Genomic DNA, 13,690 nt, shown 5'->3' on the forward strand with positions numbered 1-13,690 from the left:
GTAAATTCACTGAAGGCCTTTTTGGTTATCACGTCGTCATAGAGACCCTGATCCTCCTCTCCCACAGGAGTGTAATCCAAGTCCTGCTCTCCCATGGTGAACTCGGGATTTGGAGCATCAGACATGGCTGAAATTCGATTGAATACGAGCTGAGAGAAATAACCGACTGAAACGAAGTACAGAGGAGAATGGAGCAGAAGAAAACCGTCCCGAAGGATGCTGACGGAAGGAGATGCTGGAACCTGGCGAATGAGAAGCCCACGAATCCCGAGACCTTTCCGAACCAGCAACCGGATACACGCGCTGCTGAAGTGGCTGTACGGTCCGCTGACGTGGACTGTACGGCCGCGCTGACGTGGACTGTGCGGTCGCTGACGTGGACTGTACGGCGTCCGTACAGTCTGCGGGTACTGTTTCGGTGCAGGGAGTGCTGACGCAGGGCTCGCTGCAGCGGGATCTGTACAGCTGGCGCTGACTGTGGCGTAGGCTGGCGCAGGGTATTCCGTACAGTTCCGTACGGTGCTGATGCAGAGCCTACGATGGCTGTCGCAGGCTGACGCTGGCAGTGTACGGACGCTGCAGACTGCACGGTGCAGGGGTAGCGCTGGCTCAGGCAGGGACGGCTGATGCAGGCTGGCGCACAGTTCGAGGCAGTGCTTCGAAGTTCGAGGCTGGGCTTGTGGGTAAGCTGGTACCCTGCCCCCAACTATATAGGGAGTAGGGCAGCCTTATTTGGAAGCTGTGCTTCCAAAAAAGGCCAAGCTCCCCTAGCTTTGGAGGGGTGCTTTTTCGGAAAAAGCACCCTCTGCGCAGGCTGCACACAGCCCTATGCGCAGGCTGCACACAGCCCTATGCGCAGGCTGTATGCAGCCCTATGCGCAGGCTGTAATCAGCCTTCTGCGCAGGCTGTACACAGCCTGTTCGCCGCCCCACGAGCCTCTCTTTGCCCCCCAGACTGTTCCGTATAATCCCAGGCGCCCCTTCCACGCCTCCCTTGCAGCTTTTTTCCGCCACTCTCTCCTACCTTTCTGCTCTCTCTCCCCTTCCTACAGCCTTCTCTCACAGGCCTTCAGGGATCTCGATTTTTCTCTCTCCTTTTCTTCTTCCTTTTCCCAGATATCTCTCCACCCCTCCTATCCCAGGTATCCAGCAAAAACGCAGCAACAGATTTCGAAATTTAGGGCATACCTGGAGGAAAAACTCGTCAAAAGTTCTCGCATCAGAAGTTCCTACCTCAGGAGCTGGCTCTGATACCAACTGACACATCCCAGCACTCCTGAAACCCCTGATCTGCAAACAAACCACACACAATATCAGATCTGAGCAGGCTGCTCACCACCCAACCGTGACATCTACGGGAAGTGATCCCGAATCAGAAGATGTCCCCTCCGAGCCACGAGCTGAGCTACTGGCACGAACTCCCAATCAGATCCAAACCAGCCTGGTGTCCCATACCACCAGGTGGCGCTGTGAAGCCCTGGATCTGCCACTGGGCCTTGGGCTACGCTAAGATATGCAGGCGCGCGTCCGCGACTCAATCCAGGATCAGACCTAGCACCTGGGAACGAGACTTGCTCCCAACTGCACACTGAGAACTGAACCCCCTGGGCCTCTTTTATAGACTCGGGCCCCGGCGCCAAAAATAGCGAAGACCTATAAATAGTTCGTACCCTTGCCACTCAACCCGAGAATCAAGCCTGCCTAGCTCTAAGCCTCCCCAGGCTAACCTGAGCTAGTTCTGTGTACCTAGTACACGTCAGATACCAATCCGTGCACATGACAATTCTCTTGCTTTGTCTCCTGTCCATTTTAGAAATTCAGCGCACATAGACATGTGGTCAGATGCTTTTCCATTGGCCATCTTTTTCAGCCCTGTTTCTATGTCTTCAAATGCAAAAGGATTGGGAGAAGTAAGTGGTATCTCTTCAGTCCCCATTTCTGTCGCATTGACATGATTGTAGAGTTTAATGACGTATTCCATCATATCTTCATCTGATATATTCCCCATGATCTTTTTCTTCGGACTCTTGACATGCCTCCAACCTTTCTTGGGATTTTTGATGAATGTAAGTAAATCAGATTTTTCCTTTTCTAGAATGTAATGCCTCTTCTTTTTCCGTGTGAGAGCATTATATTGTTTCTCCTTCTGTCTGTACAAGTTTGTGTTTGGAATGTGTTTCAATGCTTTGCGCATTTGCTTGCACTCTTCATCGTACCATTTCTTACATGGTAGACCTTTGACCAATTTCTGTCTTGCTTGGGGGGCTACTCCAAACACCTTTGTGGCGGTGTCCAAGATAGCCTCTTTGAGGGCTCCCCATGTGGGTGTAACTGCCATTGCATTCAGCTTTGCATCCAGTGTGATGGCATATTCTTTGTGTTTCTCTTGATCCACCTGGAAGCCTCCTGGATGTGCTGTAATTTTCTGTGTGTGGATTTCAGCCTGCACACTAAGGGTGAGCCACAGGGAGAGATGGTATGACTCTGGCTGTTTTGCTCCTATTTTGAGGCTCTGAATGTTAGGTAATGCATCTACATGTGCCAAAGCATAATCTAATACACTGTGCCCTCCACTAGCCGAAAAACATGTAGTCCCATTGGTCCCGGGAAATAGCTGCATTCCATTTAGTATTGGCATATGTAGACCATTCATCATGCTTCTGAGTGCTCTGCCTTGTGCATTAATGGTGTTATCGTCTGAGATCCTGTACCATCTGTCATCCACTTCGATTGCATTTTCTTTATCCATTTCATCATGCATGATCGGCTGAAATTGCATTTGTCCAGTTCTTGCATTGAGATCACCCAGTATTATGACTTTACCTACTTCCTTCAACTCAGCAATGTCTAGGCATAAGGCTGCAAATGCATCACTGGTGTCTATTCCATTCCTGCCAAAAGGGAGAGTCATGATGTGGTATATAGCAACCTGCAATGAAGAGAGGGCATGCGCCTTCGACTTTCAGCCATATAAACCTCTTGTATTTGTCGGCTCTGTAGAAACTGATCTTTTCTGCCAAATGTTCCTGATGCATGCATGCTACACCACCTTGACCTCTTTTCCCTATCTGTTTCTCATACACGGTATGCACCATGTATCCTGGTACGTCTGGAATCGTGCAAATTTCGCTCTCCCATGTTTCTCCAAGGAAAATGATGTCTACATCTTGTATGAAAGCATTGATACTAATTCCCTTGTTCCAGGGGAATCCTTTGCAATTCCAAAACATTACTTGTAAGGACTTGTGAGTCCCATGGGTCTCGCATCCCTATTTGATAGTCTCCTCCATTGGAGGGATTTTCCCTTGTCGCTTGAGCCTCTCATTGTATTGCTTCCTTCTTATTTCTTGCTATTTTGGGGTGCGGTCCTCACTGACATAGAAAGGGGAGCCCTTGAGGTATACTCTACTGCTGTCCAAAATGATGTCACGTTTTGTTGTGTCCATCACTGTGCATACAATGGCTCTTTTACGAGTCGTATCTTCTTCTATTCTACCCACACGATGTGCTCCATACACTGCCACATCTGGCATCGCGAAGTGCTCTGCAAAGAACTCTGTCACCTCTTTTGCTAGGCTGAGGGGACTCTCCTTTTCCACCTCTGGAATTCCTCGTATGACAAGGTTACGGGATCGTCTTTCTTTTTCTTTTTGTTCCTGTAGGTCTTCCTGTGTAGCAGTGTTGTTGCGGGTTGGAGGAATTTGGGCTTGTTGAGCTTGTTTATGCTCGTTTGCATTTCCACCGGGTGTGAGCTTTGAGGCAACTTCTACCCACTTTTTGGGTTCCTCTAGGGTGAATCTTTCCTTGTTCCCCTGTTCTTGGGCTTGTTTAAGTTCATGTACCTGTTTGCAGCCTGTTTCCACTTTGGTTTCTAGCACTGTCACTCTGTTTTGCAATTGCATCACAGTCTTGTGGAGTTGGAGATTTTCTGCTTGGAGTTCCACCAACATGTTAATGAGCATGTCAATTTTCTTGCTGTTTTTGGTGCAGTAAACCTTCGAGAACGGAGTGGCAAGATCTAGTTTCTTGCTCAGTTTGAAAGAGAGAGAGAGAGAGAGAGAGAGAGAGAGAGAGAGGAGAGCTTATTTTTGCTTAGTCACCTTCTTCCTTTCTTCTTTATTTCTTGTTTTCTTTCTCTTTTGTTTATTTGACGTATTTTAGTAAGCATTGGGTTTGCCCAAGAGACTCCGTGGGTCTTTAGAAACCTAGTATAGCTACTTATGCTTGGGCACTGATGAAGACATAAGTGTTGCTTTGCTTGCTAAGGATGTCTCTCCTCATTTTTCTCCTCTTTCGCTTTCTCTTTTATTTTCTTTGTAGAATTTTGGACTTTAGAACAACAAAAAATCTAAATTTGTACGATTGGATATATTCTAGTCTTACAAAGGTACACACACACACACACACACACACACACACACACACATTCAAATCTTCTTCTTCTTTTTGTGTCATCGTCCTGTCACAGTCACAATTTTCTTGTTTGAGTTGGGGTTTTATAGCTTAGTAATCACTGGTTTTACCCAAGAGATTCTAGGATCTTTTGAAAACAGGTTGCAGCTTATGCTTGGGTCTTGATGAGAACATAAGCATACATTTACTTTTCTCTTTCACTCTTAGTTGTGTTTCACATGTCTTACAAACCCCCTTTTCCCTCGTCTTTGCTTGTTGTTTTGCTCGTTTTACAAAATATTTAGGTTGGAAGCTAGGTGTACAAATCTTATGAAGGTTATAATGAAATATAGTTTGCTTTCTTTTGTGTGCAGTATGACCTTCAAATGATATTTTTAATAAGAGTTATCTTTGGGCTAGCATGACTTTGCCTTGTATTGTTGTTGTGTTAGAAGAGAGTATTGTTTATAGCAGCCATTGTGAGGAGAGTTCTAGGCAACAGTCTATTTCAAGCTCAGCAGCCTGCAACTCAGTTGCTGCAAGTTGTCAACAGTGGTATCAGAGTGAACTAGCTCCTTTGGGAGAGTGTGTGAGGTCAAATTATGGCTGAGAGGCTATGCAGGCACAGACTTGATGGGATCCTCTTAACTCTTCTTCGAGCTCTATTTGAGGCTCATAGGTCTTGGTTTTTTCTGGCAATTGACCCCTTCATGGATTGAGGCATTTGGGGAGCAGGCAGTGTGGGGCTGCCCCAGTGCAATTCTACACAGCATAAGACAAGACATGTGTTTGCCAGAGGAATTAAGGATGGAGCAGTTGCTTTCTCTAATGTAGCAATTGGAAAAATGTAGATAAAATTCCGTGTTTATGTACTCTTGAGATATCTTGCAATATTGACTCTGCTGAGGGTGCAGTGTTATTGTCTACTCTTGAGATTTCTTGTGATAGCAACTATGTTGAGCGTGATTCCTATGCCAAGACTGAATGCCTCCATTGAGTTTTTGTTTGATGAGGAGCATCAACGTTGAGGAGTGATGCAGGTGTCATACGATTTTGGTAGAGAAAACCATGAAAAAATCAAACCATAGGCAAAAGGGGGTTGCAAACTGGTTTGCGAGTATTCATCATGCATTATGTTGAATGTTGGGAATCATGGGTAATGAATGTCGGGAATCACAGCATGTCCTCAACCTCACCAAAAGATGCAAGAGGATTCTATACATCCTGATAAGTATACCTTTGTGGCTGTACTGAGCTTGTGCCGGACTGAAGGATGCAGAAAGAGGCTGAGAGATACATGCTGTGTTATTGCCAATATGGGCTCAAAGGTCTTCTTGTTTACAGCGCCTCAGTGGATATGTATGCCAAATGTGGCTCGCTTGCGGAAGCATGAGAATCTTTTGACAATTTACCAATTGCAATGGGGCCTCATGGAGTGAACTCACGGCCTCATGGAATGAACTCATGGGATGTCATAGTAGCTAGTCCCTGCTATGCGTGATGGAGTTTATGGTTTTCAATCTTATGAGTGACTATCGTGAGATTGAGACTGCACTATGTTGTGTTTTTAGAGGATGAGTTTGGGAATGTTCCTGGATTCATCTAGGTATATGCTTCTGCCGTATTAGCGGACATGCAAATTTCACCTTGTGAAGTTTTTGTCCAAGTTGCGGCCTGCTGGTATTGTGATAATTCTTTCTATCTTAAATGGTGCGTTGCCCTATCAGCTAGATTTAGATTTATATGCTCGTTTGGGAGAGACTAAAATGAAATCGTCTAGACTTCACAAGCAGTTGTAGCTTGAATGAAGAGATTTGGACTACTTTTTGATTAGCTTTCTCCTTTAGTGCTAGCCTTCATCATCGCTGAGTTTGCCCTTCACCTCCGAAGTGCCGAGAAAAACTCAGTACGAAGACTTTGTATAAATGGATGCTCAAGTATGTGTGGGTGTGTGGATTTGTATGTGTGAGAGCATACTTTTATACTATGGTCTACACCCACTATTGGGCGCTGATGATGTCATTGGGGATATCATAGTAGCTAGTCCCTGCTATGCGTGATGGAGTTTATGGCTTTCAATCTTATGAGTGACTATCGTGAGATTGAAATTGCACTATGTTGTGTTTTTAGAGGATGAGTTTGGGAATGTTCTTGGATTCATCTAGGTATATGCTTCTGCCGTATCAGCGGACATGCAAATTTCACCTTGTGAAGTTTTCGTCCAAGTTGCGGCCTGTTGGTATTGCGATAATTCTTTCTATCTTAAACGGTGCGTTGCCCTATTAGCTAGATTTAGATTCAGATGCTCGTTTGGGAGGGACTAAAATGAAATCGTTTAGACTTCACAAGCAGCTGTGTAGCTTGAATGAAGAGATTTGGACTACTTTTTGATTAGCCTTCTCCTTTAGTGCTAGCCGTCGTCATGGCTGAGTTTGCCCTTCACCTACGGAGTGCCGACAGAAACTCAGTACGAAGGCTTTGTATAAATGGATGTTTAAGTATGTGTGGGTGTGTGGATTTGTATGTGTGAGAGCATACTTTTATACTATGGTCTACATCCCTCCGGTGGACTCAGGAGGACTCAGGAGGTCCTAAAACTTCTATGTTGCTCATCATTCGCACTCCGGTGGAGTTTACAAACAGCTCTGTTTCCAAAAACGTTTTTCAGTCCGTGTGTTGGACCCAATGATTGAGACCACGGTTTCCAAAACCGTCTGTCCCATTGCGTTCCGGACGCCCAAAAACCCCTACCTATCAGTTCTTACGCGATTTGGTGGAGGATTTTCAGAGTTATAGATCTCTGTGTATTCGATTTCGTCTCTCTGTTATGCATTTTTCATTCTAAGGTTTTGAAACCTTAGATTTATGCCACATGGCAGTGGATAAGTGTTGACTCCCATTTCTCACTCATCAGTTGGGATTTTGGAGTTCTGGCAGAAGAGAGATATTTGCAGATTTTCTTGCCGAGTCCGATTATGCAATGGCGCCCATGTTTTGAGGCATCTCAGGTTCTATTTTCAGTAGCGGTCATTACCGTGGGACTATGATTTCTTGAGCATACATTATGCAGATCACTCTGGTTGCAGTTTGAGCAGTGTCACGTCAGTGGGGATGTCATAGTAGCTAGTCCTTGCTATGCGTGATGGACTTTATGGTTTTCAATCTTATGAGTGACTATCGTGAGATTGAAACTGCACTATGTTGTGTTTTTAGAGGATGAGTTTGGGAATGTTTCTGGATCCATCTAGGTATATAATGGCAGAATAGGCTGAGCATGTGTTTTCACTCCTTTCCTTAAAAAGTAGAGATATTTATGTTTTAAGATTTAGTAGATGAAATTTGTATGTGTGAGAACATATGTTTATACTATCCTCTACACCCACTGTTGGAACTGATCAAGTCGGTGGGGATGTCATACAGCACTATCGATCTCATGACAGTGACAAGGGTTGAAAGCCATAAACTCCATCACGCATAGTAGGGACTTGCTACTATTTTTAGAGGACGAGTTTCAGCATGTTCCTGGATTCATCTAGATATATATGTATTGGTGGCTGGCTGATTTTTGAGCATCATCCATTGGTGTTTACAATTGGATTCAGGTTCTTCTTGCATGTTGGATGTAATTGCTTGGTTTTGTAACAATCATCTTGCCCAACCTTGCCAGCTGCCAGCTTGTCATCATTTAGCTACAAGTTTTGGCCTGTGTGTTGGTTCTGTATGATCTTGTGTTTATGGAACTACTTTGAGAGTGTGATGATGTCCTGGTTATGCCAGTGAGAGACAGCATGTGGTGCAGCCCTTCAAGCTTTGTTGAATAAACTCTTGTAGGGTTGAATTTTTTGGTTTTGTATGCTAAGTGTGGGAATGAACCCTGGCATGGGTTATATGAAATATAATTTTTTAAATTCTGGATTGTCTTTGAAAAATCTCAATGATGGGAGGCCCATAATTTTTATGTGTTAAGTGTTCTGCTCGAGTGGATTTTGGTTTCATATCATTGAATGCAATGAAATCTCAGGTCTTTGGATTATATTAAAGAAGCAAGATTGCATTTTGGGTAAGCTCCTTTATTTTTACATAAGGAATGGCAGCACATGCTGAACAGCGCACACTTGTTCAGCAGAGCATTAACAAGGGTTTGACAATTTTTAGGGTTTATTGCTTGCAACAGAACACAGTTCTGTACAGTGCGAAGCAGTGGTGCAATGCCCTAGCACTACTGGTGCTTCTGCCACACCGGCGTGTCAAGTAGTTCTTCAAATTTAGGAAGCAGGATTTTGTGGTTTCATCAATGGCTGATTCAAAGGATGAGGAAAGAGATGAGGAATGGTTTAAGGAGGTCTATGGGAAGGAATATACTGGTCCTCCTATGCCTGGCGGTGAAAATGCTCATGATAACACCAGTGTGAAAAAAAGACCTGTTGCACAGGAAAATTCAATTGCCGGGGAATCTGATGAGGATGATGGGCCTCGTGATCCTAATGCAGTTCCCACTGACTTCACCAGTAGAGAAGCCAAAGTGTGGGAGGCCAAGGCCAAAGCAGTAGAGAGAAATTGGAAGAAAAAAAAAGAAGAGGAGCTCTTTTGTCGTATTTGTGGGGAGTATGGCCATTTTTCACAGGTATGTTTGTTATTCCCAGCAGGTAACTTCAGATCTTCTCTGCTTCTCCATTCTTATATAGTGTCTTAGGAATTGTTGTGTAAGGGATGTTGCAAAGGCGTCCTGTTAATTCACGTTAAGTTGTAGCCTACCTTCATAGGGGCGTCTGTCTTCTCACCCCTTTCTTGGGTGAAGGATGCCATATAACCCTGGGACCAGAGGAAAACATGGTTTTGAATTCTTAGTGCATCTGCCCGTGTCTCACACCTCTCGGGCAAAGGATCTGCCATATAAGAAGAAAACTCTTGTCCTTTCTGCGATATACTTGGGTGGATGCAACCCAGAGTAACTCTTGTCCTTTGTGTAACTTGCCATCTACATTGTGACATGGCTTTTTAGACTCTATGAGGCATGAACTGAGATCTAGAGTTGGAAGGATCAAGTGTAAATTCTCTCCATGGACATATGGTGTTTTTTTGGATGTTCAGTATGATGATGTGTGGAAGATGTCACAGCATGTAGACAGTAGTCTCATGATCATGCTTTGCATAGAATCATTGTGAAGTCAAGTCTGGACGTGGGATTGTAGAGTTTTTTACAGTGTGGAAAATGGATGACAAAAGGAGACGTTTTTTCCCCTATTTGGTGGGGGGTAGTGAACTAGCTAGACAATCATTTAACAAGGGTTGGCTTGGTCGGCAGGGGTAGAGGTAATTTGTGGATCAGGTGAATCAGGTTATGTCTTAACAGTATTCACCTTGTAGAACAACGAAAATCTGAATTTGTACAATTGGATATATTCTAGTCTTACAAAGCTAGATTTCCTGTATTCACCTTGTGGCTCAATTTCTTCTTCAAGCTCCTGTATGTAGTGGAAAGACCTTTTGCAAAAATCTAAAAAGTTTGTTTCCCTTTATGCAGTTTTAGTGAATGATACGCCAGGTTTTGTCATGGCTGGCTGTGAGTTTGCCTGAGGAAGGACATAGAAACTCTTTATATATTCCTGTCAAGTATGGAACAGAGGAAGCTTGGAAAGGAGAGAGCAACTTCGTGGTTCAATATTGCACGTGCACCATATGGAGGAGCAAATTAACTTTCTATACTCCTAGGAATGTGTATTTTGTATATCTGGGTGGAGCACATGGCTCTGATTCAAAATTATTTGAGTTTTTGTATTAGAGAGCAGTAAGATAAAAATATTCCCATTCTTTGGGTCTATTTCTTTAATGCTCCAGCCTCTTAAGTCTGGGCATATTTTTCAAGATCTGTGATTTTGTCTTGCAGTCAGTCCTTGAAAGTTGTGCTTAACTGCAGTAAAATGGATCATATGTTGTGAGCGAAGATCGGGGGTGTGAATCAGGAATTAAGAGCTTGAGTATGCGCTCGATCCTGATATTTTGATGTAGCATGAAGATTCTTCGAGGCCTAAACAAGCAAAGATTTCACCTCTTTCACTTGAGTCCCTCAATTGAGAAAGGCATATTGAATAGAATGCCCTAGCAATCTGTATTTTACTTGATCTATGCCTATGGCCTGGGTATTGGTGATGTGGTCATACATCCCACTGCATGTCAGGCTTGATGGGCAAACATCAAGACCAATTGTAGCATATATTTTAAATCTTTTGAAGCTCAATTAGATGATGAGAATTTGCGTTTCAGAATTACACTTATAACCTTCCTTGTATCATTTGTTGCAAATATGCTGTTTTATTGCTTTGTGAGAATTTCCGAACTGTGTAATGTGTATGTCTTGGTATTTCATAATCTTACTACGTAATTGCAAGCCAACTTCTTGTCAGCGCTCGAGCTTTAATGGTGTGTTCCTTGGGAAATGGGAGGGCTGTGCCTGAACACACACCAGGGGATAAGAGTGCACTGGTGGGAAACCAAAAACTCGACTGAAACTGCCATGAGCATTCAAGACTCAGAAATTATGAAATTTTGGACATATATGCAGTCTATTGTCAAAGAAGCCTTCTTTGATGAAAATGGGTATAGAAGCTAGTCCCTGCTGTGTGTATAGGTTCGATCTTGTGGGTGGTGTCATGATTCTGAACCTATTTGTTGTCTTTTTAGACTTAAGTAATTGCACCTGAATCTTAACAATCTTTCATGCTACAGTTTGACCTGGTTATGTTAGGATGCCTTTTGGGACTGTTTGAGAGTTTTTTTCAATTGTGTTCTTGTGAATAAAATCACTTGTGTGCAGGGTTGCCCAACAACTTTGGGAGCTAACCGCAAGCAAGGGGAGATTGTAGAGAGAGTCCCTGTGAAAGACAAGAGATTGAAGCCGAGAATTATAGGAACAGGGGGTGCCACAATACAGGGAATTGAAAAGGATACAGGATGCCGTTTAAAATTAGAGGACAGCCTAACAGCAGGAAATGGAGCCTTTTATATTCGAATTTCAGGCACCAATCGGGCTATGGTTGGAAAGGCTATAGAGGCAGTGAAGAAAGTTCTAGATATGGTACAAGATGATCGGAAGCAGCTGAATCTGCGCCGGCCACAGGGTTCACTCAACCATGGCTTGAATGTGAATCCTCTGATTGCTGCACAAATGCAGCACATTGCCAATCAGCAAATGCACCACCACCCAAATATGCAGCCCTATCATGGACAAGTTGATGGTCCATTTGGTGAAGACCAGCACAGCATTGAGCAGCTAAGCCAGCTGGAAGCAAGGCGGAAGTGGGAGGCTGGAAATCAGAATGGATCCTTACCGATGTTGTCATATGGGCACAAAGGAGGTGAGGTGCAACTACTCAACGCATGAGATTTTCAAAGCGTAAAATTTTCTATCTAGTTTACTTGGTCTAATATTTTGTATAATATTTGTACTGTTTCTTGTGTTTAGGATCTCCATACAGTCGTCAGAATCAAGATAGCAGACCAAACCAAGAGAAGGGGAGCAGGAGTTCTAAAGACCAAGGTCGTATGCAAAAAATGGAGTCAAATTATGAACAGCAGTCGATTACCCAGGCTCTTGAAGCACTTGAACACAGATTTGTCCAGGAGGCAATGGAGCTTACTAAGGAGCTTAATGATGCAGAGGACAAGGAAAATACCAGGCATCGTGAGGTTTAGACTGCACCATGCTTATAATGTATTGCTACTGATGATGAAAATGTTGTAATTTCCTTCCCTTGCTATATGTCCATCCATGTTTTCCAAGATGGCAACCTGCCTATTGCTCTGAGGCAGGTAATGATTAATGTTGTGACTGGAATAGGTTTCTGTGGTGTTGAAGGTAGAGGTCTTTTCCCATTCTTAAATTGTAAGCAGAAGCAGGTTAAAAGTTTTTGAATGGGTGCTTACTTCTTTTTTTTGATCGAAGTGCATGATGGATATTCAAGAACAATACCGGCAAAAGATTGTAACTCTCAGAGCCCAACAGGGAAAGCTGAGGGAAGATTTTTTGCGGCGCGAGGCACAATTAAGGCAACAACAGTACCAGCATCAGCGGGAGCACCCGCAGCAATCTGGCCCAACCTATCACAATTATAACGTTAGTGGACTGCCTGGCGATGGTTCTCATGATCAGGTTGGCTATGGTATGGGCTCAGTTGACAGAAATGAAGGATTTGGAGGCTATGGCTCATTTAAAGGTGAAGGGGACTATTATGACACACCCTATCCTTTCAACAGAAACCATGGATATGAGGCAGGCATGCTTCATCCAGGGCCATATCATTATTAGATTCCCAATGTCTATTATTGCTGTTTTATAGTGAGTTTTGAAATGATCTAGTGGGCATTAGCAGCTTTTCTTCTTCTTCGTTGAATGAAACTCAAGATACACTTTTCCTTATCTCAAGCTCTCTGGGAATTGTTTCAAATCAACGTGCTTTCAAATGACATTTGAAATGGTTAATGTAGCGTCTTTTGGACAGATTTCACTCATTTCTTGCAAAGAAACTCAGGGGATGTCTATTGGAAACTTTTCTGTTTTCCCTGTTCGCACAAGGCACAGGTTGAAACTTGAGTAGACCCCATCTTCAGCTTCAAATTGTTTGAGTCATATGACTAGTTAGATTTTCCAATGATAAAATGAATTTCTTTTAAGTAGCTAAGAGGCTAGCAAACCTAGTAAACAAGTTGTATCCAAACTTTCACCCTCTTATATCCCATTTCGTACATAGGGAGGCTGACGATGCATACACTAATACCATCCAAACATGATTCAATCAAGAACCAGATTTAATATGCGATTTTGAAAAATGCCCCCATGTTTTGTATTTTACATTTTTAAAACCCAAGAAACAGATTATTTTCATTAATGTCACTTGGATTTCGGATTCATACTCCTAAACACATCTAATAGGAAGTGGTAAATGTGTGTGTGGCCCCCAATACATTGTTTACTATGATTGGCCTGTTTTGTAATAAAGCCAATTAAAACATTTGAAGAGTCCGAGGAAAAGTTATGAACAAAAATCACGGCGGACAATATGAAAGAATGGCATTTATGCAGCCAGAATAAGTTTGAAATAAAGAGATTCATATTAGAAGCCATGTAGTAGCTTTATTATACAAGTGTTGGGGAGGAAGGCTAGGCAAGCAACCTTGTTGGCAACCACATGACTCATGCCCAAGATGGTGGAATGATCCTAAGCAACTTTGAGAAAGTATAAGCAAAGTGATGGTCCTATGGCATTGCAATCTTCTAAGTTCAAGTGTGAAACTAAGAGTA

The 13,690-nt window shown here is 43.3% G+C and overlaps 1 protein-coding gene across 2 annotated transcripts in view; it reads left to right on the forward strand.

Annotated features, from left to right (window-relative positions):
* The window catches only part of LOC147905108 (uncharacterized), a 28,174-nt gene extending 15,193 nt beyond the window's left edge, over positions 1-12,981 (forward strand). Inside the window, exons 2-6 of one of the 2 annotated variants that reach the window (XM_087390199.1) lie at positions 8,414-8,452; positions 8,567-9,016; positions 11,207-11,747; positions 11,855-12,078; positions 12,335-12,981. In XM_087390199.1, coding sequence (XP_087246325.1) covers positions 8,687-9,016; positions 11,207-11,747; positions 11,855-12,078; positions 12,335-12,697 — 1,458 coding nt within the window. In that variant the 5' untranslated portion in view covers positions 8,414-8,452; positions 8,567-8,686 and the 3' untranslated portion in view covers positions 12,698-12,981. The remainder of the gene's footprint in view (positions 1-8,413; positions 8,453-8,566; positions 9,017-11,206; positions 11,748-11,854; positions 12,079-12,334) is intronic. The other variant, XM_087390191.1, reaches the window with a different exon arrangement.
* Positions 12,982-13,690: the final 709 nt, after the last annotated feature.

Source organism: Dipteris shenzhenensis, chromosome 2 (assembly GCF_047967505.1).
Source record: "Dipteris shenzhenensis isolate YYH24624 ecotype China chromosome 2, Dip_SZ_1.0, whole genome shotgun sequence".
Taxonomy (NCBI): domain Eukaryota; kingdom Viridiplantae; phylum Streptophyta; class Polypodiopsida; order Gleicheniales; family Dipteridaceae; genus Dipteris; species Dipteris shenzhenensis.